The sequence below is a fragment of the Chiroxiphia lanceolata genome, chromosome Z (assembly GCF_009829145.1).
Source record: "Chiroxiphia lanceolata isolate bChiLan1 chromosome Z, bChiLan1.pri, whole genome shotgun sequence".
Taxonomy (NCBI): Eukaryota; Metazoa; Chordata; class Aves; order Passeriformes; family Pipridae; genus Chiroxiphia; species Chiroxiphia lanceolata.
In genome coordinates, this window is record NC_045671.1 from 548,730 (window position 1) to 575,531 (window position 26,802).

At 54.9% G+C, this 26,802-nt stretch overlaps 2 protein-coding genes and 1 long non-coding RNA gene across 7 annotated transcripts in view; 1 reads left to right on the forward strand and 2 right to left on the reverse strand.

Annotated features, from left to right (window-relative positions):
* Positions 1–8,588: 8,588 nt before the first annotated feature.
* FECH (ferrochelatase) lies at positions 8,589–17,879 on the reverse strand. 3 transcript variants are annotated; one of them, XM_032676988.1, is made up of 11 exons: positions 15,866–15,971; positions 14,707–14,826; positions 14,285–14,433; positions 11,551–11,685; positions 11,210–11,316; positions 10,878–10,976; positions 10,638–10,745; positions 10,169–10,333; positions 9,701–9,760; positions 9,334–9,479; positions 8,589–9,207 (listed from the first exon to the last, which is right to left on the reverse strand). In XM_032676988.1, the coding sequence occupies exons 2-10, from the start codon at positions 14,802–14,804 to the stop codon at positions 9,345–9,347; spliced, it is 1,056 nt and encodes a 351-aa protein (XP_032532879.1). In that variant the 5' UTR covers positions 14,805–14,826; positions 15,866–15,971; the 3' UTR covers positions 8,589–9,207; positions 9,334–9,344. The 3 variants fall into 3 exon arrangements, with proteins under 3 accessions (XP_032532879.1, XP_032532880.1, XP_032532881.1); XM_032676989.1 differs by having other exon boundaries at positions 8,589–9,180; positions 9,308–9,479; XM_032676990.1 differs by lacking the exon at positions 8,589–9,207 and adding an exon at positions 17,862–17,879 and having other exon boundaries at positions 9,345–9,479.
* Positions 17,880–19,914: 2,035 nt separating this feature from the next.
* On the reverse strand, positions 19,915–26,706 carry NARS1 (asparaginyl-tRNA synthetase 1). 2 transcript variants are annotated; one of them, XM_032676986.1, is made up of 15 exons: positions 26,609–26,706; positions 25,956–26,038; positions 25,787–25,852; positions 25,589–25,681; positions 25,303–25,392; positions 25,090–25,168; positions 24,683–24,753; positions 24,356–24,442; positions 23,431–23,652; positions 23,129–23,328; positions 22,827–22,962; positions 22,232–22,345; positions 21,656–21,787; positions 21,375–21,506; positions 19,915–21,240 (listed from the first exon to the last, which is right to left on the reverse strand). In XM_032676986.1, the coding sequence occupies exons 1-15, from the start codon at positions 26,694–26,696 to the stop codon at positions 21,109–21,111; spliced, it is 1,725 nt and encodes a 574-aa protein (XP_032532877.1). In that variant the 5' UTR covers positions 26,697–26,706; the 3' UTR covers positions 19,915–21,108. The 2 variants fall into 2 exon arrangements, with proteins under 2 accessions (XP_032532877.1, XP_032532878.1); XM_032676987.1 differs by having other exon boundaries at positions 19,934–21,240; positions 25,956–26,035; positions 26,609–26,680.
* LOC116781268 overlaps positions 19,925–26,802 on the forward strand; it is a 34,235-nt gene continuing 27,357 nt past the window's right edge. For both annotated transcript variants that reach the window (XR_004354835.1, XR_004354836.1), the window contains exons 1-2: positions 19,925–20,336; positions 24,320–24,467. This is a non-coding gene — a long non-coding RNA (uncharacterized LOC116781268). The remainder of the gene's footprint in view (positions 20,337–24,319; positions 24,468–26,802) is intronic.

Sequence of the window (26,802 nt, forward strand, 5' to 3'; positions counted from 1 at the left end):
TGGGTTTTCGTTTTGTTATTATGGATCTTTGGGGGGGGGGGGAAAGTTGCAGAATGAGCCCAAAGTTTACAGTTTCATATTTTGCTGAAGAAACAATCTGTGTTCATTTGCTCTGTTGGGGGAGGGAGGGGGGGGGAAGTAAAAAAAAAAAAAGGAAAAAAAAAAAAAAGGATTATTTTCTACATTCGTGCTACTTGGTCTGAAGAGCTGATTGTCCTGTGTGACGGTGTAGTATTATAATTATAATTATAATTAGCAACTGCCAATCAGCGCTCCCATGTTTATGCATGAGGCAAACCCTTAGCAGTGTGATGCATCGTGGTTCTTAATGGCAACTTCTTCCTTTGGGTTTGGGACTGAGGTCTTTCTGTTGATGGTATTTATTTATGCATGGAGCCTGTCACAGTTGTGTTTGCATTGGCACTGGGAAAACACGCCCCGGGGGGGGGTCAGTACTGCTCAGGCCTGCTGGAGGGAGCAGCCCCTCACTCAGCCCCGGGGTCAGAGGCGTTTGCCAAGGTGCTTTACACCCCTTTGAGTCGTCCCCCGTGTCACCGGCCGCATTCAGGCTCCAGCCCCCCAGCCCTGCTGTCCCCCCGAGTCCCGGGTCCCCCCGGCCATACAGCCAAACCAACTGCCCCCTCCACTTTGCCCTGTGTGGAAGAGCGTGGCCTGGGAAGGGGGAGAGCCACAGCCTTCTGAGGAGGCATCTGAGTCCGTCAGTAGAGTGTTTATATCGTCTGTCATTAAGGGTATTTTAGAGATGTGCTTTCATTAGTGCAAAGAGACATTTTTTTCCTTTGGCCTTACTCGGTAGGTTGTGATGATTAACGAAAGCTGTGTAATGTAGTCGGGGTTATTCTCCTTCCCTTATTTCTCTGCCAAAGACAGTCACGGCCACAAGAGCTTGAACCAGGGGTTTTTTTGGTCAGACAGTTGATGATTGTACGAGCGGTTTAATCTTCCCGAGAGCTTTTCCACACGTCCTTCCGCAATAAGCAGACCCGGGATGGTTCGGGCGGATCCTACCCCTCCTCCCCGACAGGTTGGAGAACCTACACCTGCATTTCTCAGTCCAAAGGCAACAAGGGGTATGTGAGGCCGTGGCTGGCTGCCAGTCGCCAAGGCACCTGTATTATGAAATTTAAGGTCTATTTTATTATGTCATTTTATGTCCTTTTTTAACTTTGTGGAAGGTGACACGTCGAACTGAGTGTAAGCCGAGTTTTTCAGACAAATAAAAGTAGCTAAAAGAGTGAATGTTATTTTATCATTAAAGGGTTTTTAACTCACTGATTTGTGCCAATAGATGTCCTTTATCTCAATGACAAGTATTACATTGCTTTCAAAGTTTTATTTATAGCTATTGATGTAAAACCCACACACACATATTATTTGCCAAAGTTCAATAAAGGAGGAAAACAACACTTTTGCTTCCTTGTGCCATCAAAAGTTCCTGTTTTTTTCCAGGGTTTTTTTTCCACCCCGGCCCAATCCCACGGCCTGGGGTGAGGTGGAGCCAAGCCTGGGCTCGGGCTGCTCTCAGGGGTTTGGAGGGGTGAGGAGAGCTGAGCACAGGACCCAGTGTAGGGCCACCTCCCTGTCCCATCCCCGGGGCAGCACTGCACGGTACATTATCTGGGATCTACCCTTGGCACCGAAGTTTAACCTTGGGGTTAATAAACTTCCTGAAAAATTCGTTTTCACGCCCATTCTCTCCCCATCTCTCTCTCGCACCCAGCCGGATTCTGCCATTAATTCAATTTCCGCTGCTTCATTTCACTTTGCTGAGCGGCCGCGGGTGCAGATAAAGGCAGAGCTGCCTCCTCAGCACTTTGTGTCACAGAGCCCAGGCCCCCTTCCTAGGCAGGGCTCCAGCCTCCTCCAGGGCAGGGAGAGGAGCACGTGAGCCACTGGGAAGGGTAAAATCGCTGTCACACCAGAGAGAGAAAAGCAGTGACAGCGAGACTAATGCAGCCGCGGCGGGTCATTTCCATTTCACTGGCGGGATCGTTCCCCCGGGAATGCATTTTCCAGGCACTTAGCAGTGGGCACAGCTGGGAGAAGGAAAGGGGACCATTTCATTAAGCTGCCAAAAAGCTGACGGATGAGCCGGGCGGGTGGCAGGGTTGCAGCGGGGCTGGGATGCTGTACCAGCATCAGCTTGTCCCAGTGCCAGGCACTGGGGGCCGGGGCTGACTCGGTACCCAGGGGGAAGGGATCAACTTCCCTGTCCCCGCTGGAGCTCACTTCAGTGAACTCCCCTCAGCTAAAATGCGTTAAAACCCCTCCGATTAGTCACCAGCGATAAGAAACAAACCCCCAAAGCAGCACTCCCATCACAGGCATGCAGGGACGCCCCGGGGCAGCCGGGTTGGATGGTGGGGGGGACGCCGGGGTGCTCCCCAAAACCTTCACCCGCATTGCAGGGCAGAGCAGCCCAGCCCTAAGGAGCAGGTGCCTCCTCCTCCTCCTCCTCCTCCTCCTCCTCCTCCTCCTCCTCGGGCAGTGCCGGCAGCGGCAGTGCATCCGTCAGGATGTACTTGACAGTAATGATCTGCCGTGAGGGACCCGCAGGGAGCACAGCGCGGGTCCCTCCTGACTGCGGATGAAGTGCCGGCAGCTTCCCTGATCCCAGCGCTCCGCAGCGCTTGAAACCCTGCGCGAATTCCCTGGGAACAGAGCCCGGGAGGCAGCCTGCAGGGAAGGCTGTACACCCACACCGAGGGGGCAGGATGAGAGAAGGAGGTTTCTTTTGCGGAGGAAGACAGCGGGAGCTTCTGCAGTATCACCGAGACGTATTTTCAGCACGTGCGGGACGGAGGCGCTTAAAGAAAACAAGCACTGGGGACGGGCGGCACAGCGGGGTGGGATGGTCGGGAGAGAACAACCACTGTCGGTGCCCCCCACACCGAGGACAAGGCAAGGGCAGCTCTGCACCCTCCGGGAGCTGCCTTTGGCCCCCCCACAAACCTCCGGCAGCAGCTCCGGGGTCCGGCTCAGAAAGGGATAATGGCAGGAAGCCATAAGATATTAAACCAGCAGATTAAAACAAACAAGACCACTTTGGGTCATGTTACACATCCCTTCCCTCCCCGGCTGACAGCTAAGAAATGCAAGGCAGTAAAAGACAATCGTAGCCCATAATGGCCCAATAACTCCGGGATAAAAGCGCTGGGGGAGTTGGATGTGAGGAGCCGCCCCACCCCCGGAGCCGCTACGAGCATTATCCCTTAAGTGCTCGTTTAAGCTTCCTTGGAAGTGCCGCCCGCCCGCTGGAGAAATGCAATTAGGCCTCGATTGCGGGTGATGTTCACACGTTATGGATCATCCTTAAAAATGACAGCACAAGAACTCTGGATTCCGCATGACAGCCGCCTCTCCATCCTTCCAGGAGGAACACCAGCCCCCAGCAACACACCCACCCTGTTCCCACGGACACGGGCAGTGAGGGCAGGGACCTGTGCGCTGCTGGGCCATGGGCAGCATCAGGGGCCAGCCCTGCCAGGGCACCAGAGGGTACAGACCTTCCCAGAGAGCACATTCTTTACCAGAGGGTACAGCCTTCCCAGAGGGCACAGTCCTTCCCAGAGGGCACAGTCCTTCCAGGAGGGTACAGACCTTCCCAGAGAGCACATTCTTTACCAGAGGGTACAGCTTTCCCAGAGGGCACAGTCCTTCCCAGAGGGCACAGTCCTTCCAGGAGGGCACAGTCCTTCCCAGAGGGCACAGCCCTTCCCAGAGGGCACAGTCCTTCCAGGAGGGCACAGTCCTTCCCAGAGGGCACAGCCTTCCCAGAGGGCACAGCCCTTCCCAGAGGGCACAGTCCTTCCCAGAGGGCACAGTCCTTCCCAGAGGGCACAGCCCTTCCCAGAGGGCACAGTCCTTCCCAGAGGGCACAGCCCTTCCCAGAGGGCACAGCCCTTCCCAGAGGGCACAGTCCTTCCCAGAGGGCACAGCCCTTCCAGGAGGGTACAGTCCTTCCCAGAGAGCACATTCTTTACCAGAGGGTACAGCTTTCCCAGAGGGCACAGTCCTTCCAGGAGGGTACAGCTTTCCCAGAGGGCACAGCCCTTCCCAGAGGGCACAGTCCTTCCCAGAGGGCACAGTCCTTCCCAGAGGGCACAGCCTTCCCAGAGGGCACAGCCCTTCCCAGAGGGCACAGACCTTCCCAGAGGGCACAGCCCTTCCCAGAGAGCACAGCCCTTCCCAGAGGGCACAGACCTTCCCAGAGGGCACAGTCCTTCCCAGAGGGCACAGTCCTTCCCAGAGGGCACAGCCCTTCCCAGAGGGCACAGTCCTTCCCAGAGAGCACAGCCCTTCCAGGAGGGCACAGTCCTTCCCAGAGGGTACAGTCCTTCCAGGAGGGTACAGCCCTTCCCAGAGGGCACAGACCTTCCCAGAGGGCACAGTCCTTCCCAGAGGGCACAGCCCTTCCCAGAGGGCACAGTCCTTCCCAGAGAGCACAGTCCTTCCAGGAGGGCACAGCCCTTCCCAGAGGGCACAGTCCTTCCCAGAGAGCACAGCCCTTCCAGGAGGGCACAGTCCTTTCCAAAGGGCACAGTCCTTCCCAGAGGGTAAATGATCTCACCCCCCCACACGAATTCCGAGCTCCTTGAGCAGGACCCTCCCTGTGCCCACACGAAGCGTGAGGCGCTTGCACGCCCAGCAATGTCTGCGAGCCCCCGCCCGCCCTGGAGCTGATCCCCCCTGTCCCGCCCTCAGCCGCACGTACCTGCTCTGCAGTTCCAGGCTCCTCCGGATCCCGCATCCCGGCGCTGTCTGGGGAGGCGCTGCTGTTCCTGAGGGCTCTGTCCAGGCTCGGTCCCGCTCTGCCCTCAGCCCTGCCCGCGTATTTCAGCTCTCGGCCGCCGGTCCGGCTTCCCGAGGCGCCGGTGAGGGGAACTTTCCCGCGCATTCCTGAGGGCGCCTCCCACAGAGCGGCGGGAGGGAACGCTGCCCCTCAGCCACCGGCGAAAAGGTGCTTTGCCGCCGGCAGGGACAACTCCCGCTGTCCCGGGGTGCCCCAGGCCCCGTCCAGCCCGGCCCTGACACCTCAGGGGTGAGGAAGCGCTTCCTTTCCCCCTCACGGCCCCGGGATCTCTCGGCCTTTGGGGCTCGGATGTCACGGGCGGCGCTCCCAGAGCGACCCCTGAGCCCGAGGGGATCAAAGGCCACGGCTCCCGGAGATGATCCCTCTCCAGACACACAGCCCACCTGAAAAGGACGCCGTCCAGCCAGGCCAGTGGATTCAAATTAAATAACCTTCTCCTGCCACTTACCGCTGGGCACAAATTTAGCAGGAGAGAAAAAAAAAAAAGGCAGGTTTTAGAACTGGTCCAAATTTGCAACTCCCTGTGGTCCATGGGCAGAACTTGCTCCTGAGGGCTTGAAATGCTGAATTACAAATAAATCCCTTGCCCAGGGCACCCCGGGTTGTGCTGCTGGAGACAAGTACTCCCACACAGCCCACACAGGCTCAGGAATTTGCTCACAGAAACGCAAGGAGGAACAGGGCCAAGCAGGAAAGCAGGTGGAAAGTGAGCCCTTCAGAAGGAAGGAGGGAAGGAAAAGTGCTTCCACAGTGTCAGAGGACATTTTGGATTCAAATGTGACACTGCTAAAGCTCTGCCGTGCTCACACGGTCAAATCCCTGTTTAGAGGTAAAACAGAAAGCTGAGATTGCAGAGGAAAGGAAGGAAGGACCATCGCTGCTCTCCTCCTCCATCCACCCCGCTCTCTCCCTGTCACAACTCAGTAACAAGAGCTCACTAATGGATCAGCTTAAGCATCCAACAGCTCCAATCACTGCTCTAGAAAATAATCAATCAAGCACTTAATTTGTAACATCAGCAAGGAGCTGCCCAGAGACCACGGAATAAATTATCCAGCACAGGTAGGATAATTTATTTGCCCCAAACCAGGGCAAACCTCGGAGTCACCGTCGTCTCCAGCCTCTTTAGGGGGTGTAACTCACCCCAGCCTGACTCAGGGGTGCAGAGAGGACCCTAAACACCAGCATAAAGGGCTCTCAGAAAGACACATGGCTCAGTCATTTCTTCCAAAAAAAGTTTAATTGAGATTCCATCCTTATGGCAAACAACACACAGTAGGATTATCCAAACGGGCTGTGTTACATCAGTGGAAGTCCTTGGTCAATCTGAAATGCATATGTTGGGCTAAAAGCAAGTACCTGTGCACATCTGGCATTAAGAGAATCAAAGGAACTGCTCTCACTTGCAGCCTACACCTCATGGTGACTCCCAGCTCTCCGGGGCAGTGGAAAGGGAGAGTACACTGAGCTTTTAGGTGGGTCTAGGAAAAGCCTGGTCCCTCTGAACTCAGCTGTGCTCAGACACCCTCCACACACCTTTTGGAGTCACAGCACCTTTTGGAAGCTCCCACCTCCTCTGAAGCGGAGCCAGGCCCGAGGGAGACGTGAGAGAGGAGCTCAAAGGAGAAAAACTTCAACTCAATAAAGAAAAGACAAAAGCCAAACTACAGAGAGTGTGAAATCAGGAGAACAACCTCATCCCCTTTACTTCCCATTTCTTTCCTCAGGACACTACTCCTGTCCCTAACTCCTTGATTTCCAGTCAATATCCCGAGGCAGTGCTGGCTGGGAGCGCTGGTGGGAAGCAGGAGTGCCACTGCTAACAACCCCCCTGGATTGGTGTCCAAGGAGCAGGGTTCTCCCAGGTGCTGCAGGCGTGGGAAGGGCTCTGGGTCCGGAGTCAGTAGCACCAAAGGTTTCACAACGTGCAGGAGGGACACAGGGAACACCCACGGGCAGGAGCAAGGCTGCAAACTCCGGAGCTACACACCACTGGAAAGGGCTGAGGAAGGCACATGCACGACTGGGATTCATCCCTCCTCGGGGCAGACACTCGCCCAACCCAGTGACACTGGCTGTGAGAGACGAGGGACTCCTCAGAAACCTCTGTTAAAACTAACAAACAGTACCACCAGCTCCGGGAGACAGGCCCCATCTGCTAAAAGCTGGAAAATTAAGTGGTTTCTACATGATGGCCTAATAGCAGCAACGGAGTAATTATCCCACGTGCGGTTAGAACAGTCAAAAGTGAATTTTAAGTACCTCTTATTACTGGGGACAAACATAATGCCTCAGAATCAGTGCCAGCTTGTACTTTCAGCGCTCTCTCCAGCACGGGAATGGAAAGCCAGCCTGTATTTATAGTACCACACGGTTCATAGGAAGGTAACCCTCACTCTCCACACTTGGAAATGTGCTGGTCACAGCCTGGGCCACCCCAAGGTCCACGTCCCCTTCAGCTGGGAGGAAACAGGAGCAGGAAGATTTGATAAACCAGATCGTTTTCCACGGACCCCAAAGTGTCACACAGAGAAGGGGGAACAGAGAAAGTTCTGTGTCCAAGGAGAGACGTAAGGCCAGTGTTCCCAGACATGCTGGACATTTGTGCTCCTCTTTCCTGCCAAGGCAGCAAGCAGAGAGCAAGGATGGAGCACGAGAGGGAGAAGAGATGCCTCTGGCTCCCTGCCACTGCCACAGGCACAGGCTTGGAGGGTCAAGGAAGACTTAGTTCTGCGAGGGACAGCAGTGATGCAGGAGGTTCTGGCACTGCAGGAATCTCAGACTGTCTCCCCCTGGGAAGCAGCTATGGCAGTGGAGACAGGCAGCTCTCCAGAGGGATCAGGGATTTACACCACTCCAAGTGGGCAGCACTTGGCCCCCGGGCTGCCCTACACACCCACCCGCTCCTTTAGCATCCTGCCTTTAGTTCTTCCAGCAGGACAGGACCAAACAAACCCCTGACACGCCACGAGAGGCCTCTTCTCTCCTTAAACACTGTTCTGCAAAGAGCAGAGGTTCAAACTGGCCGTGCCTCACCTTTACCTGAGCAGATGAAGCTGGACGAGCAGCGTGGCTTCCCAACCACCAGCAGGGATTGCCAGGAGCCAGCCTGCACTGCCCCAGCCCCAATATTCAGTGCTAAGGACATCAAGTAAACGTGCCCCCGAGGAGGAGGTGACAGCTGCACTACCACAGGTATGGCTCAGAACGGGGTCACAGCTCTGGGGAGGTCCCTGTGCCTCGAGGGGACACTGCCAGGGTCCCTCTGGGGGGCTGAGTGGGGACAGCAAAGCCCCTCCTGGCCCAGAGCACCCTGGGGCTGCCCCCTCAGGCACCTGCAGTGTACAAATGTAAATCACTCCTCACTCATCATCTCCATTTAAATAAGTCCATCGAGCCAGATCAATCCCACCTATGGCACTCCACAGGTATCCCACAAAACCCACAGCGCTGTGGCACAGTAGAAAGCACAGAGGAGATCTATAAACCTTCTGGAGAGCAAGCCTGACTTCCTAAACTTACTTAGCCAAACTGAGAAAGCCCTTTTTAATGAAAAAACCAGTAATTTAAAAAGCCATTCTGCTTAACATGTTTCCATACACGCTCCTGCTGGATTTGAAACACGCAGTTGCAATGGAACATGATCTTCAGTATCACCCAAGCAAGGCTTACTCCTTTCAATTTATGCTCTTCAGATGCTCTCCTGCAGATAATGACAATGTTTTTTCTAGAAAATGTAAACAATTTTTGTGCATTCTACTGTCCCAGCTAAGCTGTCACCGGAAGTTTCTGGCAGGAGAAAACCAAACAAAACAAAGCCTTATCTTTATGCCCTAAAAAATATATATATATATATATATATACACACACACATTATTAAAAAGCATTAGAAGTCACTTGATTTCCAAAGTCTCCAAAGCCAGCTGCAAAGTCCCTCTCAGAAGAGACAACTGGTGACTGTGCTGGTCAGACTTGCACCTTAAGTAAACCCAAAATAACTGCACACTTGAGCTGGCAAGCTGAAGGAAATGCATTCGTGACCAACCTGCACACAAATCAACCCTGCATAGAAAGAGAAGCTAATTTGAAAAAGCTGTGGGAGTTCCTCAGTGCTGGGCTCAGGCTAAGCACCCTCAGGGTCGGGTGACACAGGATCTCCTCACACCTGACAGCAGAAATGCCCTTCTCTCCCTACGTCCTACAAACTCTTCTCGAGCACAAAGAAAACATCACAAAAATGAAACCAAAGGCGAGTTGCCCCGGGCTGGAGGTTCACAGAGACCACGAGTCTGTAACGGGGTCTCCTCCCTTGCCTGGGGCCGTTTCCTTGTCCGGGGCAGTTCCCATGGGATGGAGGTGGCTGTGCCGGGCGGTTGTGCCGGGCTCACAGCGGCTGTGCCGGGCGGTTGTGCCGGGCTCACAGCGGCTGTGCCGGGCTCACAGCGGCTGTGCCGGGCTCACAGCGGCTGTGCCGGGCGGTTGTGCCGGGCTCACAGCGGCTGTGCCGGGCTCACAGCGGCTGGTTGGCGAAGAAGGCCTTGGTCTCCCTGCACACGGGGTTGACGCAGAGCGGGCAGCACAGGGTCAGCTGGCGGGAGCACACCTCGTTGGACTGCAGGTGGGAGCACACCAGGTCTGCCAGGGCCTGCGGGGCGGGGGGCCGGTCAGGGGGAGCCGGGCCGGACCCGCCGGAGCGCGGGCACCGAGCCGTGCACCCCCCTCCTAACAAACACCCCACAGAACGTGGCACAACAAACCACTCCGCTGGAACAGAGGTGGTGCCATTTCCATTAAAACTGCAGGAAAACATCCACACTCCAGCTGGAAACACACGACTGCAAACCTCTGCAGCCACAAGGCACCTACCTTGGAGAACAGCGGGTTTCCATTGAGGGACTCTGCTCTCCTGATGTTCTCAACTCCGCACTGCAGCAAAAGGAAAAAGGAAAAAAGAAAAAAGTTAGGTCTGCTAGGCCCTTCACAATCTTCCTGCTTCACTCAGAAGTCACCTCAAAAATGACAGAATAAAGTGCAGCACCACGTTTTTTTAATGCAGCAAAAATAACTATGGTGCAACATTTCACTTTGCTGCCAAAAAAGTCAATTACTCTTTTTTAGCAATAACAGCAATTGCTTAAAGAGTTAAATCTAGAAAGACAAATTCCCATCTGTTTTGTGGTTAAGCCAGTTCAGATTAATTTTCAACTTGCAAGAAAAATAAAGCTTGCCCTAGAATCGTATTGCAAGAAGCAGCTACAAAGCAAATTGCAAGCCAGGAGAAGTAATTCCAGAGCAGCACTGCCCAAACAGGTACAAACCCCACAAATCATTTACCTCATTGGCTAAAACCTGGGAATACTCGATATCCAGCTCATAGAGGGTTTCAATGTGGTCACTTGTAAATGCTATTGGGACCAACAACATGTTCTTCTTCCCTCGTTGGCACAGTCCTTTAATGGTCTCGTCTGTCTGGGGGCCAAGCCAAGGCATTGGTCCAACCTGGAACAGAAAGAGGGAAATAAAGAAAAAAACCTCATTAAATCGTTCCTACAAACCACACTCGTGTGTTCTTGGGCAGGACCACACAGACCAGATTCTGGATAGGATAGAAACAGTTATTGGTATTTCCCTGCTTTTGATTGTTCTGCTCACTTTCCCCATTAAATCCCAAAGGAACAGAACCTGGGCTGGCCTGAACAAGGCTGGGGTTAAAATAAATGCAGATGTAAATAAAGGTGTAGTGTCTGCAGTTCAGTAGAACCCTGCCCAGGCTTTACCTGCCTCAGCTTCCCCGAGCACATACCTTGGACTGCCACACGAGCCTGTAAGGGTTGGAGTAGTTGAGCTTCTCCATGACTCTCTGGACTGTGGCTCCCACTTCTTGGGGATACGGATCGCCCCGGTTCACCACCTGCAACACAAACACAGCAGCCCTTTCTCTTCCAGTGAACACACCGGCCTGGCACGGCTGTGTCCCCACAGCCTCCCCCTCAGCCAGCACAGCTCAGGGCTGAGCAGGGCAGGAGAGCCCCAGGTCACTCACAGACATGGGCAGCGAGTGGGCCGAGAAGAGGATCACCACGTCTTTCCTTTTGTCCGGAGGGAACAGGTTCAGCTCCTTCTGGATGTGATCAGCGAAGCACTGTTCAGAGGAACAGAGAGCAGAGCCCTGAGCTGGGAGCACTGGGAGGCTCTACTGCTCCCAGTGACCCACACAGGCAGAATTCCCCAATTCCCCTCAGCGTGCACCACGCTCAGGCAGCCTGTCCAGGGAATGCCACCCAGCCCTCCGAAGCCTTCCTGTTATTCCTCCCCAGTACCTTTTTCTGTATTTTAAAAGAAAACACATAAACCTCAAAGGCTTCAAAGGCACACCTGAATGAGGAGGGGGTGTGTGGGCCACCGGTCGATAATGCTCCACTTCATCTTCGGCTTCTCCCCCTTCTCATTATAGTAGCGATAAATGGCATTTAAACTGCTTCCTGAAACACAGAGAGCAGAGAACACCAGCTCAGCCAGGCCCTGGCAGATTGCAGCAGCTCGGCAGCAAGGCATGAAGATATTTTAAACTGCTACACAACTAAAATGCAACCGTGAACCGGAGCCGAGAGTCTCAAAGGGGAGCGATTCTATCCAAGGTCACGCGACGTAACCATTTTATCGATCTCCCTGAGTTCACAGCCACGGGTGTGCCTCTGCCCTGCTCCAAAGCTCACCTGTGGTGGAGCAGCTGTACTGGGGGTACTGGGTGAAGGCGACAGCCCTCTCGATGCCATCCTTCTCCATCTCCTCGATGGCCTCCTCGGTCAGCGGGTGCACATAGCGGAACCCGATGTAGTACTTGTGAGGCGCTGCCAGCCCGGGCACAGGGACAGGAAAGGCACAGAAGGGGTGAGAACTCACAGCAACACGTGTAAAATGTGCAAGAGCCACACAGACCGAAGCAAACTGGTTGGTAATTTCCTGGCTACTTGCCTAACCACTGCCACACAAACCCATCTTTCTCTGGCACCTTGCTTCGCCTGTGATTAGAATTTAAAAGTGATTTATACCTGTGGTTTGCTTCTGCTGGAACATCGCCCTCCTGCTATTCCCCAGTTTAGCAGAGGGGTGGTTTCCAGCCTGGAATGTTTCACCGGGCAAGTCCTGATTTCAGGGATGTATTGGTAAAAAAAAGTGTCACTAAATGAACACTCGGATGTCCTCACAGACTGCAGCTCCAGCTGCCTGCCCTGCCCCAGTGGCACCAAACCCCCAAGGACCAGGACCCCAAACAATGTTTGGGGCAGGAGAGCAGTGGCACTGAAACAGGGACACGTGTTCTTCCATTCTGCTTCTGGAGGAGGTTCACAGAAATCTTCCTGCCTTTAAACACTTAATTTTGGAGGCAATATTACGCTCTGCAAGGACACTGCAGGTTTTCCAGCTCTAATCTTTCGGGTGGCAGCTTTGGGAGCACGGCTTGGTTAGGGGGAGGGAGGGCAGGTTTGCTGTTTTGTTTTCTTAAGCAGAGGACAGAGGCTCTTGGGAGAACAAAAGCAAAGTTTCTTTTTCATGGTTTCTGGGTCACTGGCTCTGAAATAACATTTAGCAGGGCTCTGAAGGAAGCAGATGTCCCGTGCTTGGGCTGCGCTCCGTACATTTATGCAGGATTCAGGAAACAGGTTTAGTCAGCCCCAGTTCTCTGCAGGAGGCAGGAGAGGTCCCAGCTGGGAGCAGCAGCAAATAATAACCCAACCTGGGGAGCCCTCGGAGCCAGTAACCTCATTAACATTTTGGAATGGCATTAAGGACGAGAGCCTGACTAGCCACAGCAGGGACAGCGGGAGTTTAACCCGGGAAAGAACGTTCTGGGGAAAATCATGGCCAACCTGGAAGTAACACTCTGGCAGATCAAGGCAAAATGACCCTAAAAGTGTTCCTTTGCAGCACCCAGTTACTGATTAACGGGGCTCAGCGCTCCCAAAGCCCTGCCTGGGAGCACACAATACTCCCAGCTGAGCAGCCTGGAAGCACATCCAACTGCTCCAAGCTATTCTGAAGGAACACCGAAGGAAAAATGGTTGGCCACTGCTCAGCACATTCCATTGTTCAAAAGGAGTCTCCAAAGGACTTATCAGGCCGTGAGAGGAGCACAGAGGTGGGTGTGACTGCACGGAGAGTGCTCACCAAACAAAAGTGGGAGTGGGACACTGGGAGAAGCAGATAAACCTTCCCAGCCTTATCTGCAGAACCTGCTGCCAGCCTGGCCCTGCAGGGGCTCCTGCCCTAAGAACACTCCTGCCCTGGGTGCCACAGCAGGGCTCTGGCTGTGCCTGCAGGGACCACAGCTGGAATGAAGCTGGGGAGTCACATCTGTGGGAAAAGGGATTGAACAGCACCTGCATGAAGGCACCAGTGACACGTTACACACGAAACAGATGAAATGAACTTGGTTCCAGCCTTGCAAGAGTGTCACTTTTTACCTTCCAGACCCTTTTAGCAGTCTTCCAACTCCTGTTCTACCTTTTCTGTACAAGCCTGACACAGGGGCCACAAAGAGCTACAGGCCAGCTTGGAATGAAATAACCTCTATTGTCAAATGTGGAGGGGATTCCCTGCCACACCAGCAGCACATCAGCAAAGGTCAGGGAAACTGGAAGGAGCAGAGGACTTGCAGCACCACACGTGGTAAAGCTGCTGAGCTGAGGAGAATGGAGAGCTCTCTCCCCTCTTTGGCTTCTCCTTCCTCCAGCAGTTCTCCTGCGACAAATGTTCAGTGTTCCCACTTCACACACAAGTCACAGCTCCTTGCTGGGAGGGAGCCAAGTTCAGAGGGATTCTGTGATGCTGAGAGAGGGTTGTTTGCACCTTTCAAGTTTTCTCACGGTGAAGGAAGGACTTGCAAGAGCATCTCCTTCCACCCCAGCCAAACTGCCTGGCCTTATCTCCTGCTGTGCCCCAGGTGGGGCTCTGCTATCGCTGAGCCAGGCCCTGCACTGCTCATCTACAGAGCCTTGTCTTTGCTTCCAAATGACCTCCTCTTCAGCCTTGAAACCCTGCTGCTGAGAACAGCCCCCTGAACCCCTCCTGCCACGCTTCCTCAGCTGCTCCCACAAAATACATTCCCCTTTCTCCCCACCTAAGGCTCAACCTGTCTTCAGTGCAGGCTTCCTCAAGCCCAAGCAGGGCTTGCAGGGCAAGGTATGACACCTGGCAGTGGTACACACCAATGGAGACTCCTGGCACCTGGCTCTGGACACCTGAAAATAACACACCTTGTGTGTCACAGTCATCTTCCCATAATCAGAGAGAGAAGTGACTCTGAGAGCCCACACCTCAGTAATGACTTCACAAGGAACTGAACCCCTTTCTCTCCAAGCCTTCTGCAGCATCCCTGCCACGATTTCCCAGCAGGACTGAGACCCACACCACACCCTTGGAACCCAGAGAGCCCAAGCCCAGCAGTACCAGTGTGAGGGGACATGCTGTCCAGCAGCTTCACCATGCCTTCTCCCTGCACCGCCGTCCACTTCTTGATGGGGGATCCCCCGCCGATCCTGCTGTACTGCTCCTGGATCTTCGGGGTGCGGCGCCTGGCGATGAACGGGGCCAGTTTGCTAGAGGGTTCCAGAGGCACACGTGTTAACAGCAGAGCCCACACCACCCCCCCTTTTCCCCCCATCTCTGCCCCAGCACCGCGTGGTTGGTTTGATGTTTGGTTCCCTCCCCCTTCCCACGCCTCAAGCTGCATCAAAAGACAACAAGAACCACCTTGGCACAACTATTTCTAACACTGCTTCTTGCTGCTTCCAGCCTCAGAAAGGCTGCTCTGCACAGAGGGTAAATCAGCCAACACTGCCTGTGCCCCAGGAGATCCCAACGCTCCTCACTTTTGGGCCGGCATCGTCATCAGATCCCTGTCCAGGAAGAGGCGCAGAAGGAAGTCGTGGACGTCATCCAGCCGCTCCGGGCCTCCCATGTTCAGCATCAGGATGCCAGTTTTAGGTTTCCTAGGGAAGCAAAGAGACAGTTCACATCCCGCTGACCTACTGCTTTCACTTTTATCACTGTGACGAAACAACCAGCTTGTCCTCCCGCATTTGTCCTTTGCAAAGGCAGCTCTTATGCAGAGGCTCCTCCCGCTTCCACAAACACATGAGCTACCAGCAGGAATGGCCAGACACAAATATTTACATGATCTCTGCTTTTTTAAAAAGTAACCACTCTGTAACACAGACTTGAGCTGGAAACACGCTGAGAAAGCTGCCTGGCACCTGCAGGCTCTAAGGGAGGTTATAAAACAGGGTCTAAGGAATGGTCTCAGCTGTGGATTCCGACCAAACCAAGCAGCAGCTTCCTCAGAAAACAGATGAGCCACCCACACAGGTCTTTGTCTTATTACTGGGGGGGCACATCTCATCTCCTGCAGCAGTGACAGCAGCAAGGAGCTGTTCTACACATGAGGGCACTGCAGGTCTGGTTCTGTTCGGGTTGTTGGCCGGGTTTTTCCACAGTGGATTTTCTATCCGGGTGCAGGTCTGGCACTGTGCTGTAAGGATAACATCCCTCCCAGTGGAATTTCCCCATGGAATTGTTCCCAGGGACCAGGATCTCTCACTTCTTGAGCAGACAGAGCCGAGGCTGCACAGAAAGCTTTGCCCTCCTCTTGTTAAAGCCCAAGTCTTACAGCAGGGCACTGAGAGGAGCCCAGGCCTGTCCCAATGGTCTGAGACCTCAGCTTCCATTCCCTTCCTCCCGGAGCGTCTATCAGCAGGTTGCTGAATAAAACCCAGGCAGCAGGAACCAGAACCACAATAACCATAATTAACGCTCTTCCACTGCTCCTGCACGGCCTCGGGCGTGTCGTGGGCCAGGAACAGCGCTGTCCCTGCCCCCGGGCCCGAGCGCGGGAGGCTGGGGGAGTGCAGCCAGCCAGATAAACAATCTCACACACACACGGAGCAGCCGCGGCTCTGCAGGAACAGCAGCTCGGTATCAGGGGGAGCCAGAGGGCCGGGGAGCCGGGCCCACCCGTCCGTGCACACCTACCGCTCCTGGGGCTGCACCCGGGGCTTGGCGCTCTCCGTCACCACCGCGGCCGCCGCCCGGCCCTGCCACCGCACCGGCACCCGCAGCGGGGGGCTGCTCCTCACCACTGCAGGGGAGAGAACGGCACGCTGAGAACCCGGCCAGCACAGCACCGACCCCCCCCCCAGCCACACCGACACGCTCGGAGCGTCTGCTGCCTTCAGCTCCAGGCCCTGGAATCAAAGAAGTCGAGAAATCACAACGCCTGAAAGTCTGGATTTCAGCATCAGCCAAACCCCAGCGTTTTACAAGTAAAGTCTTCCCACATCCACCTCCCCCTCCAGCTCTCCTGGAGCCCCTTTAGGCCCTGGAAGGGGCTCTCAGGTCTCCCTGGAGCTTTCCTTCTCCAGGGGAACCCCCCCAGCTCTCCCAGCCTGGCTCCAGAGCAGAGGGGCTCCAGCCCTTGCAGCATCTCCGGGGCCTCCTCTGGATTCTCTCCAGCAGCTCCACATCCTTCCCATGTAAGAGGTCCCAGAGCTGAACAGAGCTGGATTATCTTTAAGGTTCCTTCCCACCCATTCCACACGGTTCCATGCCGGTCACAGCCTGCCTTCTCAAAAGCACACTTCATTCTCCTCAGGAGCTCAGAGTCACTACATGATATTTTTTCAGTGTAACAACAGCGTGAATTGCTCACGATGAAAAAAACGGTTCAGTGCCGCGCCCCCGGCTGTTGTTCGGTGCGACAGTTCCCTGTCAGACCACGGGAGCTCGGCAGCAATCGAGCCCCGGCAGCACAGAGCTCCTCGGCAGCCGACCCACCCGCTGGGAAGAGCATCTCCCAGCTCACAGTTCCCTAATAACCTCCTGAACAGACCTCAAAACCTGCTGAAATCAATGACAACCCGGCTTCTCACTCGGGATTACGAGTGTGTAGCTGCGGACGCCTGTGAATGCGCTGATATAAAAGGCTGCAAACTAAAGAATTTCAGTTCAAGCGTTGCTGAGTCCGGAAAGACTCTTTTCAAACACAAACATTTACGTTTCTCCCGATTCCTAGTTTATTGCTTTTTGCTACGCACAAATCGCAGAGAACAACAAAGAGGGAAGTTTCAAAGCCGCGTGGATCTCTCTGCGCTTTCGAACGGGAGGGCGGCTCCTTGGCAGTTATACTGCAGAGGGGGAAAAATTTAATACCAATACAGAAAAACGGGTGAGGGGACGCCGCAGGTGAGGGGACACCTGCGCCCCTCGGCCCCCAGGTGGGGAGACCCCGTAGGGGAGGGGACCCCTCGGCCCTCAGGTGGGGAGACCCCGTAGGGGAGGAGACCCCGTAGGTGAGGGGACACCTGCGCCCCTCGGCCCCCAGGTGGGGAGACCCCGTAGGGGAGAGGACCCCTGCGCTCCTCAGCCTCCAGGTGGGGAGACCCCGTAGGTGAGGGGACGCTGGAGCCTCGCAGCCCTCAGGTGAGGGGACCCCGAGGGTGAGGAGATCTCGTAGGTGAGGAGACGCTTGAGCTTCGCAGCCCTCAGGTGAGGGGACCTCGCGGGTGAAGGGACGCTCGAGCCTCGCAGCTCTCGGGTGAGGGGACCCTGCGGGTGAGGGGACCCCGGGGGTGAGGGGACACTCGAGCCTCGCAGCTCTCAGGTGAGGGGACCCGCGGGTGAAGGGGTCCCCAAGCCTCACAGCCCTCAGGTAAAGAGACCCCCGAGCCTCGCAGCTCTCAGACAAAGAACCCTCGCAGCCTTCAGCGCGTTTAGCGGAAACCCCACCATGGCCCTGCCCAGCCCGCCCCGGTAAAAGAGCGGCCCCAGAGCCCTCGGGGCAGCAGCAGCCGCAGCCCCGCCGGCCCCGCGCGGGTCAGCGTTACGAAAGGCGCTTCTCGGGCGTTGTGTAACGCGGTGCCGGCGGCGCCGCCGCCCTCCTGCCCTCGCACCCCGCGGTGACCGGGAGCCCTCACGCCCCCGCCGCCCTCAGAGCCCCGCTCCGCCATCGCGGCGGCGCGCCCGCACTCACGGTGACGTCCCGCGGCGGCAGCGGCGGCAGCGGCGGCAGCGGCCATCTTGGCCGTGCGCATTCCCTCAGACGGCGCCGCCGCCGCCGCCCCGCGCCTTACACCACCTCGGTACGGCCGACACCGCCCCCGGCACCGCCCCGGGACCGCCCCGGTACGGCCAACACCGCCCCCGGGACCGCCCCGGGACGGCCAACACCGCCCCCGGGACCGCCCCGGGACGGCCAACACCGCCCCCGGGACCGCCCCGGGACGGCCAACACCGCCCCCGGGACCGCCCCGGGACGGCCAACACCGCCCCCGGGACCGCCCCGGGACGGCCAACACCGCCCCCGGGACCGCCCCGGGACGGCCAACACCGCCCTCGGGACCGCCCCGGGACGGCCAACACCGCCCCCGGGACCGCCCCGGTACGGCCAACACCGCCCTCGGGACCGCCCCGGGACCGCCCCGGCAGCGCAAACACCGCCCCTGGCACTGCAAGCACCGCCCCGTGCCCCCCATGCCGGTTGTCCCCTGCCCGGCCCCCGGGCTCCCCGCGGGCGGTGACCGTGGCCCGGGTCTCTCGTGCCGCCCTGTCACCGCTCCCCTCCTTAGTCCCCCTGGTTCTCACAGGGCGAGGGCGCGCGGTCCTCGGTTTGCACAGTAACGCTCTTCAGTCGCAGAACGTTCAAAAAACCACGATTTAATTTTTTTTTTTAATATATAAATCCTGTGGGCTTTCTCAACCGGCGCCTCATGAGAGATGAGGGCTCGACTGCTGAGCCCCCTCAGATGCGCTGGTGCAGGAGCACAGAGCTCCATTCCCGGTAGAAATTCAGGCGTTGGAATAGGTTGCCCAGGGAGGTGCTGGAGTCACCACCCCTGGAGGTGTTTAAAATGCGTCTGGATCTGGCACTGGGTGATGTGGTTTAGTGGTTTGGGAGTTATAGTGCTGGGTTGATGGCTGGACTCCATGATCTTAAAGATCTCTTCCAACTCTGATGATTCTATGATACTATGATTCTAAACACAAATAAACAAACACCACAGCAGTGGTTTACATTCCATGGCTCCTCAGCAGCGGGTTTGGACAGCTCCTCGAAGGGCCAAGGGCAGAGCCAGCTCTCAGGGCTTCTCCTCAAAAAAAGTCCTTACAAAGGGGGACCAGGTGAGCTTGAACATAGATAAATATCAAATAGTGCACGTAAGGAGAGGTAATCTAATCAAAGGTCATCTCAAAGCAGCCAGGGACAAGGCTGGCAGGTCCTGGAGCCAGTGCTGGCAGCCCAGTGTACCAGCTCCAATCCAACTGTGTAGAGATATGTGAGAAAACGAAAGTGAGGATGAGAAATCCAAGTTCTGACTGCACATCTTCTCCTCTTCTGCAGGCTTGTTTTCCCCTTCTGATGAAAATAAACCCAAGTACTCCTGCGCTCCAAGAGCTGCAGCAGCCTTCCAAGGTGCCACACCACCCCTCTCCACCACCACTGAGGGAACTGCACCGGAGTCTCTGGCAAGTTCAACTCCACTGCATCTTTCATCCCAGTCACCTTTTAAGCTCCTTATCTGATCTGCCTCTTCCTCGAGCACCTCTTAAGTCCTCAGTCCTTCCTCTAGCAGTTCCCCTGATACAGAGGCTTTTTAACCTTCACAAAGCAGCTCAGCCCTGACACGTTTCAGGACTGAACACTGATCGCAGACAAGTGATGTTTTCCCGACCCTTTTCCCTTCAGGCATCAGAAGGAAGTTATTTTATAAGAAGTCTTTCGGTGGTGCCAGAAGCCCAGGCTGCTCCCCCTGCTGCTGCTGCCTTGGCAACCCCTTATTCAGCAGCACATTTACCCTCATTTATTCTCCCTAGGCCAGCTGAGGTGGCCCCTCCGAATCACAAAAATTCACGCCTTTAAAGTTTATTCATGGGGGTTCAGTTCAAAAAGAAAAAAGAGCTCATGCCAGTTCTTGGGATGTGTGTTTACTGCACTTGAAAATTCCCTTTTCCTGGGCTTTTGTCCACACTGTATTAAGCAATAAGCTCCAAGGGCTCAGTGAAAGGTACAGGCATTACAGGTCAAGTACTGTCTTGTACACCAGCTTCTGCTGCCATAATTTATTGGTTGCTGATTTAGACCAGTTTATATAACATGCAAGATGAAGAAAACCAGTCACTTACTACGAAAATATGGATATCCACAGCTCAACAATTCCAGGAGTGAATGGCAAATCCAGCTCAGGTCTCAGTGCAGGTGGCACATAATGCCCCTACCATTTTTTATCTCTCTGGTAGAAGGAATTGCTTTATTTATGACTAAAAACCCTACAGATGAAGGAACACATGAAGTATCTCATTAACCCTATTTGATATAACTTGATTACAGCCAGAGAAGCTGCTCAGCTGCAGTAGCACGAGGGACCAGGGAGCTGCTCTATGAACACACCTCAGCACGACGTGGGAAAGCACGGCCTGGACACAGTTTGGAAACCCAGTAGTGTTTCAGGTACCAGTTCCTTTGGTCTTCAGTCATTTCTGGTTTCCAACAGGGAGTAAAAAGCACCACCCCCCCCCCATGTCCAGGCTGGGGGCAGCGCTTCATCCCCAGCTCTGGGGAGAGGGAGCAAAGCCTGCCTTGGCCAGCAGCCTCAGCACTGCTGAGCAATAAATAATCTGAGAGAAAACAGGAAACCCCAAACCCAACCCACCCCTTGCCGTGGAATTCTGTGCACTCTGCTGCACACCTTGCCACTGAATCAACTCAGAGAACCCCCAGGAAAATCAGCAGGAGCTAAAACAGTGCAGCGCTCAACGGAATCATTCCCATTCCCATTCTCAGAGGGCACTATTAGGGAACTTCAAGAGCCTGAACTCCTGACTTCCCCAACAAGAAACCCCGAGAGGAAAGAGGTTAAAATTAAAGCAAATCTAAAACCAAAATCATCAAATGCCCAGCATATTTTAAGTCACAGAAATTAAAAGCAGAAGCATATCTTGGGTTTTAAACGACAACTTATCAGGATCTTTGTTTTGTGTTGACTCAGGAGCATAGATGCACCTCAACAATTTTTCTAAGGCTTCTTCCAGTTAATTAGTAGCATTTTTTCTTTAGAAAAAGAGGGTTGTTTCTTTTCCATTTCACATCCTAAACTGGTATTTGAATTAGCAACAGGTTGCAGGAGGTGTTGTTCTCAGACAGGCTGTAGTACAGCAGAGTGTACTGTTCTTTCCCAAGCATCAGCTGCTCAGTTTCTCCAGGAGTTTTTCCCCAAGGATGGCTAAGGTTTGCAGCGCTGGACAAAGCGTGGGTAGAGACAGACATCTCGGATGTGGTGTCTGTTCAGGATCCAGGTCAGGAACCGCTCCAATCCCAAACCATATCCCCCGTGAGGGCACGTACCGTATTTCCTCTGTGAAATTCGAAGCAGAGAGTGGACACCATACATTTTCTTGTTACTCAGAGCTGCAGTAACCCCACCAGAAACAAACCAATCCTTCCAGGAGGGAAAACCCCCAGCTCTGGCTGGGTGCCTGCTGTACCGACCTGATCCGTGTACCAGTAGTACGGCGTGGGATCGATGCCCTCCCTCTTGTAGCCTTCGAGCAGCTCCTCGCTGTCCCAGGTGCGCATGGAGCCTCCAACGATCTCCCCCACGTTCGGCATCAGCACGTCCACCTGCAAGGCACGACAGCACACCCACCCCTCGCAACGCCGCCGCGGCAGGAGGGCAGGACAGACAGCCACAGCCACAGCCACAGCCAAGCCTGGCGGGGATTCTCCCAGGGAGCACTCGTTCCCCCCGGCAGCAGGCAAACACGACTCACAGACTCGGTGAGGCGCGGGTCGTCCGGGCAGCGCTGCATGTAGAAGGACTTGATCTCGGCGGGGAAGCGGCACAGCAGGATGGGCTCGTTGATGGTGTCTGTCATCAGTCGCTCGGGGGCTTCCGGAATATCCTGCGGTTACAGAAGGATTTATTCATATTTAACACCAAAACGCTCCCACGCACGAGTCCCACGTGAACCGGCCACGAAACAAAGTCACTCTCAGACCACACACGTCCACACATTCATCCTAACGTACCTACGTTCTTAAAACAAACTTATCACAGAAGAAATATAAACCTTTACATATAAAGCCACACATGTCCAGGGGAAAAAAATCTGTTCAATTAAAATCTGTGTCAGACAGAAAACTGAGAGAAAAAAACCCCTGGCTCTGGCATCAAGCTCTCTCGAGCTCCTTCAAACAACTGTCTCGCGTGCTGGAGAAGAGCGGACAGGGAACAGATGACAGGTGACAACACAGGTTTTCATTCCAATGCTCAGGGACACGAGGTGAAATCCCATCTCACCGCTGCATTCCTGCATGACATCAGCACACCTGCCAGCAGGACCTACCTCCCCAAACTCATAGTAAGTGCCATCTTCCTTCCTCACATCGTGTTCCTTCAGCCACTCGATGGCCTCGGCGTAGTTCATGCGCCGGAAGGGACGTTTGGGGGGCTGGAAGCCCTGTGGGGAAGAGCAAAGCACCATGTTCCAGAACACCTTTCCAGTTGATCAGCACGTCCAGACTCAAAGCACACATCATCAAATCATTACTTATTAAATCAGGTGTCTCTCAAAGTCAAATCTTCTGCAAAGGCAGAAGACAAAGGGGCTCTCACAAATGAGACCACCAGTTGTTCCATTGCTCCCTTGTGCTCCATCCCCACGCACCGGCCCACCAATATTCCGAGCTCTGGGCTGGAGGGTTTCATTCCACTGGTACAGCCCACACTGCCATGAATCCTGGCACACTGCTGGCTCCTGGAGCTCACTAGCAGGGGACTTCTTTCCCCAGAGTCCCCTGGTTTGGAAGTCATCACCAGCCCTGCAGCCCTTTCATTTCTGTGACGTTACTCCATGTTCTTATTATTCTGCCTTCCCCAAAGGATCACAGTGATCAGAAAAGACTAAAGACCCTATTTTTTTGGCTTTTCCCACCGCCTACCGGGTTGAGGTCGTACACGAGACCCGCTGCAGGTGATTTCAAGACTCTGTCTACGACATCACACACCAAGTCCTCCAGACGGTCCAACAAATCCTCAAAACTTATGAAAGGGCATTCGGCTTCGATGTGAGTGTACCTGGAACAGAGAGTCACACCACTGCAAAACCACACACTAGCAGCACATCTTTATGAGATAAACTCATTAACCCCCCCCACACACACACAAACACACACTTCTGCCCCCCCTTTAATTTTTCCCACTCCCACGCTGTGAAGGAAATAAGGCTGTGAACTGCCCGTACTCTGCCAGGTGCCGGCGGGTCCTGGACTGCTCGGCCCGGTACGACTGAGCCACGCAGAAGACGTCTCCCAGGGCCGGCACGCAGGTCTCCAGGTAGAGCTGGGAGGACTGGGTCAAATAGGCCTCTTCACCAAAGTAATCCAGCTTGAACAGGGTGGAGCCTCCCTCCACCTGCGTCTGCACCAAGGTCGGCGGCGTGACCTGTGGAAGAACAGGGCTGTCACGGAGGGAAGAACTGAGGACACGGTGACAGCAACGCGAGTCGGGGCATTGGAGCAGTCACACGAGGGAGCACACACTTACTTCGTAGTATCCATTGGCAAAGAAGTGATCCCTGAAGACCTGCACGACCATGGAGCGCACCTTGAGGATTTTGGACATGTTCTCCCCTCGGATCATCATGTGCCTGTTGTTGAGCTGCACATCCACCTCCGAGTCCTCGTTGAGCAGATTGTCAGCCCCTCCTGCCGGGGCCAGGCCGATGAGCTCCCAGTAATCACAGCTCAGCTCGTGGCCTCCCGGAGCCTGCCAGGGGCACAGAAACCACCACTGGGGGAAAAGTCCACTGCTTGCCCCCAGGATGGCCTGGAGTGACAGGACAGAGGACAGTGGACACGGCCAGAGGGCAGGGTTAGGTGGGATATTGGGAAGAAATTCCTCCCTGAGAAGGTGGTGAGGCCCTGGCACAGGCTGCCCAGAGAAGCTGTGGCTGCTCCATCCCTGGCAGTGTTGCTTGGAGCAGCCTGGGCTAGTGGAAGGTGTCCCTGCCCAAGGCAGGGGGTGGCACTGGATGAGCTTTAAGGTCCCTCCCCGCTCAGCCTGTGACCCCGTTCTGCTCTCAACAGCTCCCCCGTGTGGGTCGCAGCCGCCTCACATCCCTGAAAATGGCACTTTTCATTCATTCCCAGGATTTTCAGGGTAGGAATCCAGAGTTTCAAAGGCTAACCCGCACGTTTTTTACAAAAATGTAATCATGTGGGCTCACATTAGCTGAGCTCAGCTCTCACCTCGGCTCCATCTCCTGGGGACAGGACCCAGTGGCAGGGACAAGTAGAACAATTCACCCAGTTCACCTGTCCCGCTCCCAGCCAGGGGTGACAGCGCAGCTTTGGGAGGGTTGTCTTTGCTCTAAACCTAATTCCTGCTGAAATAATCTACTGATTCCTTCCACCTCTGCTTCTGCTTCTGTCAGGACAGCCAGGACCTGCCAAGGAGGACAAGAACATACCTGCTTGCCTTCAGGCAGGAGGTTGAGCGTGCCGTACACTGCCACGCTGCTCTCCGTGGACAGCACCAGCCCGTTGTAACACTGGCACTGCAGGGAAGGACACACGGCCAGGGTAAGCAAATTTTTATTCTTACACTTCCTGCAACACCTAGACAAATTCACAGTCACTCCCAGACAGCTCCCACACTGACACACTCAGGGGTAGGAGATGCACTGAACAGTAACACAACCGAGTCAGCAGGTTTGGGAGAACTTCCCAACAGCTGCATAAAAGAGGTGTGAACACTTCAGTGAGTGACAGAACAGAATGGAACCAGCACAACTCACCAGCTCATCGGAAAGGACGCACTGGAGGAACCCTGTGCCATCTCTCAAGACAATGAACATCAGGTTTTTCCCTAGTTAAAAAGAGGAGAAATTTGCTGATTTCACTGGTTAGCTCCTCCCTTGGCAGGATTAGCTTAAAACAGAGAACAAGTCTTTTGAGGAAATTCTGCAGGACCAGACTCCAAACTGAAAATCCCACAGAATTTGAACTAAGAAATGTCTGTACGCTCACACACTGGGGGAAACTGTCAGTGTTGCAGTGACCACTGATAAACCACAGAGGACACCTAACTGATGGTTTAAAAACTTCAGAGTAGGTGCTGTTGGACTCATTCTGTGTCCAAATTTTGAAGGCCACTGTGCTTGTTCCACCTCCCTGCACAAGCTCAGTAATGCTCGTGCCTTACCTTGCCTCCGTAACCTGTGAATCCAGCCAAAAATCTTCACTCTCTGCCCTCTGTAAGCCTCCAGAGCACTGATCTTCACCTGTCAGGGAATAAAAGCCATCAGGCAGGGGAATGATTCGCCACCTCTTGCACCCAGGGTTCATCCAGAGCCCATCCCAGAGCACGTACGGTCCCTGTGCTGCCCTGTGCTCCAAGGCACAGGATCATACTCACACATTTGGGCTCTGGAAGGCTGGGATCATTCTTGATAACAACCTTCTTGGCTTCCTCCAGGTTCTTCTCTCTTCTCAAGAGATCTTCTGCCTGGTTAAAGAGAGTAACTTATTAAACAGCTGTAAACAGGCCAGTTGTAAGTAACATGTGAGGAACTAACTGCAGCTCTTCTGCAGGAGCAGGAAGGACCATGACACACAGTGACAATGACACACAGTGACAATGACACTGACACAGTGTCACAGTTTTTGGCAAACAGAGGTGCTCTGCTCCCTCTGCAGCCTACCTCCTTCTTCTCCTTGGCTTCATTCTTCATCTGCTCCCTGTGCCACAGCTTTTTGACATTCTTCATCTGTGACTTGGAAATGATGGCCCATCTCTAAGGAATGCAAGGAGAGAGCAGAACACAGAACATTACATCGTGTCCCTTCACACTGAGGAGCAGTAAAATAATTCCCACTAGGAAGCTTTAAAGCCACAGCACCTCGTTTTCTTTTTGGGAATCCACATAAATCATAGGAAATGGCTCTTTTCCTGCTGTCATCAATGCCTAGAAGGGGGGAGAAAATAACAGATGTGAACTGAAGTCATCCTCACAGAGCCTGAGCACATTCCACACTCTTCCAAACCAAGCAGGTGTTTTCCACACTTACCTTTAACACGGTCTTGAATGGTTTCTTCTGCGTCCCATCACCAGTGGAGTCATTGCCCTCCCGTTCAGACACGTACAGCTCTTCTAGGATACATCACAAACACGGGCAACAAGTCAAAAAAAAAATGAGGAGGAAGAAACTGGACACACAGGGATGTGTCCCTGCTCGCTGCAAGGGGCTGGACGAGGTGACCTTTAAAGGGCCCCCCCACCCCAAACCTCCCCTAGGAGACCAAATCTTCGTGGTCAGAAGCACTGGTGAACCTTCAAAGGCACCAGCTGGTCAGACAGCACAACAATTCTTTCCTGTTTTCCACTGTAAAAATCAATCCATGCAGGGTGTTCTCTAAGCCTTAAGGGCTCCCGAGGTCCTGAACTCTTGGAACCAGCAGCATCCTTCCCGGGAACAGCCTCGTGCAGGGAGGCAGGGAGGCAGGGAGAGGGGGCCGGGGGGAGCAGCCAGGGCGCAGAGCAGCGCTCGGCTCGCTCCCGGCCGGGAACAGCGCAAGGGAGAGGGCCCGGGCTCCAGGGCCCGCCCGGCCGGGGGCTGCTCCGTCACGGGACCGTGGGGATGCGGGGGATGCCGGGGATGCGGGGGCAGGGGATGGGCGGGGATGCGACAGGCGGGGGGTGCCGGGCCCGGCCGGGTCTCACCGAGCGCCATCGCCGCCGTCCGCCCCAGCACCTCGCCCGCCATGTCCGCCCGGCGCTGCCCCGGCAGGAACTGCATCAGCAACTGCATCACCGCCCTCCCTGAGCCAACCCCGCGCCCCGTTGCGTCAGCCGCGCCCCGCCCCGCACCTTCCACCGCCGGGCACACGGGGGACACGGCGGGGAATTCGGCCCCG

What these genes read in the sequence shown, in the direction of transcription:
- NARS1 (XM_032676986.1), bottom strand. Translation starts at nt 26,696, where the DNA reads ATGCAGTTGCTGATGCAGTTCCTGCCGGGGCAGCGCCGGGCGGACATG. An exon ending in GCGTCCTTTCCGATGAGCTG is followed by an intron (nt 24,443 to 24,682) that starts GTGAGTTGTGCT and finishes CCTTCCCTGCAG; the next exon opens with TGCCAGTGTTACAACGGGCT. An exon ending in TTGCCAATGGATACTACGAA is followed by an intron (nt 23,329 to 23,430) that starts GTAAGTGTGTGC and finishes GTTCTTCCACAG; the next exon opens with GTCACGCCGCCGACCTTGGT.
- FECH (XM_032676988.1), bottom strand. Translation starts at nt 14,804, where the DNA reads ATGCTGAACATGGGAGGCCCGGAGCGGCTGGATGACGTCCACGACTTC. An exon ending in CAGCATGTCCCCTCACACTG is followed by an intron (nt 11,686 to 14,284) that starts GTACTGCTGGGC and finishes CCGGGCTGGCAG; the next exon opens with CGCCTCACAAGTACTACATC. An exon ending in GGCTCGTGTGGCAGTCCAAG is followed by an intron (nt 10,334 to 10,637) that starts GTATGTGCTCGG and finishes TTTCTGTTCCAG; the next exon opens with GTTGGACCAATGCCTTGGCT.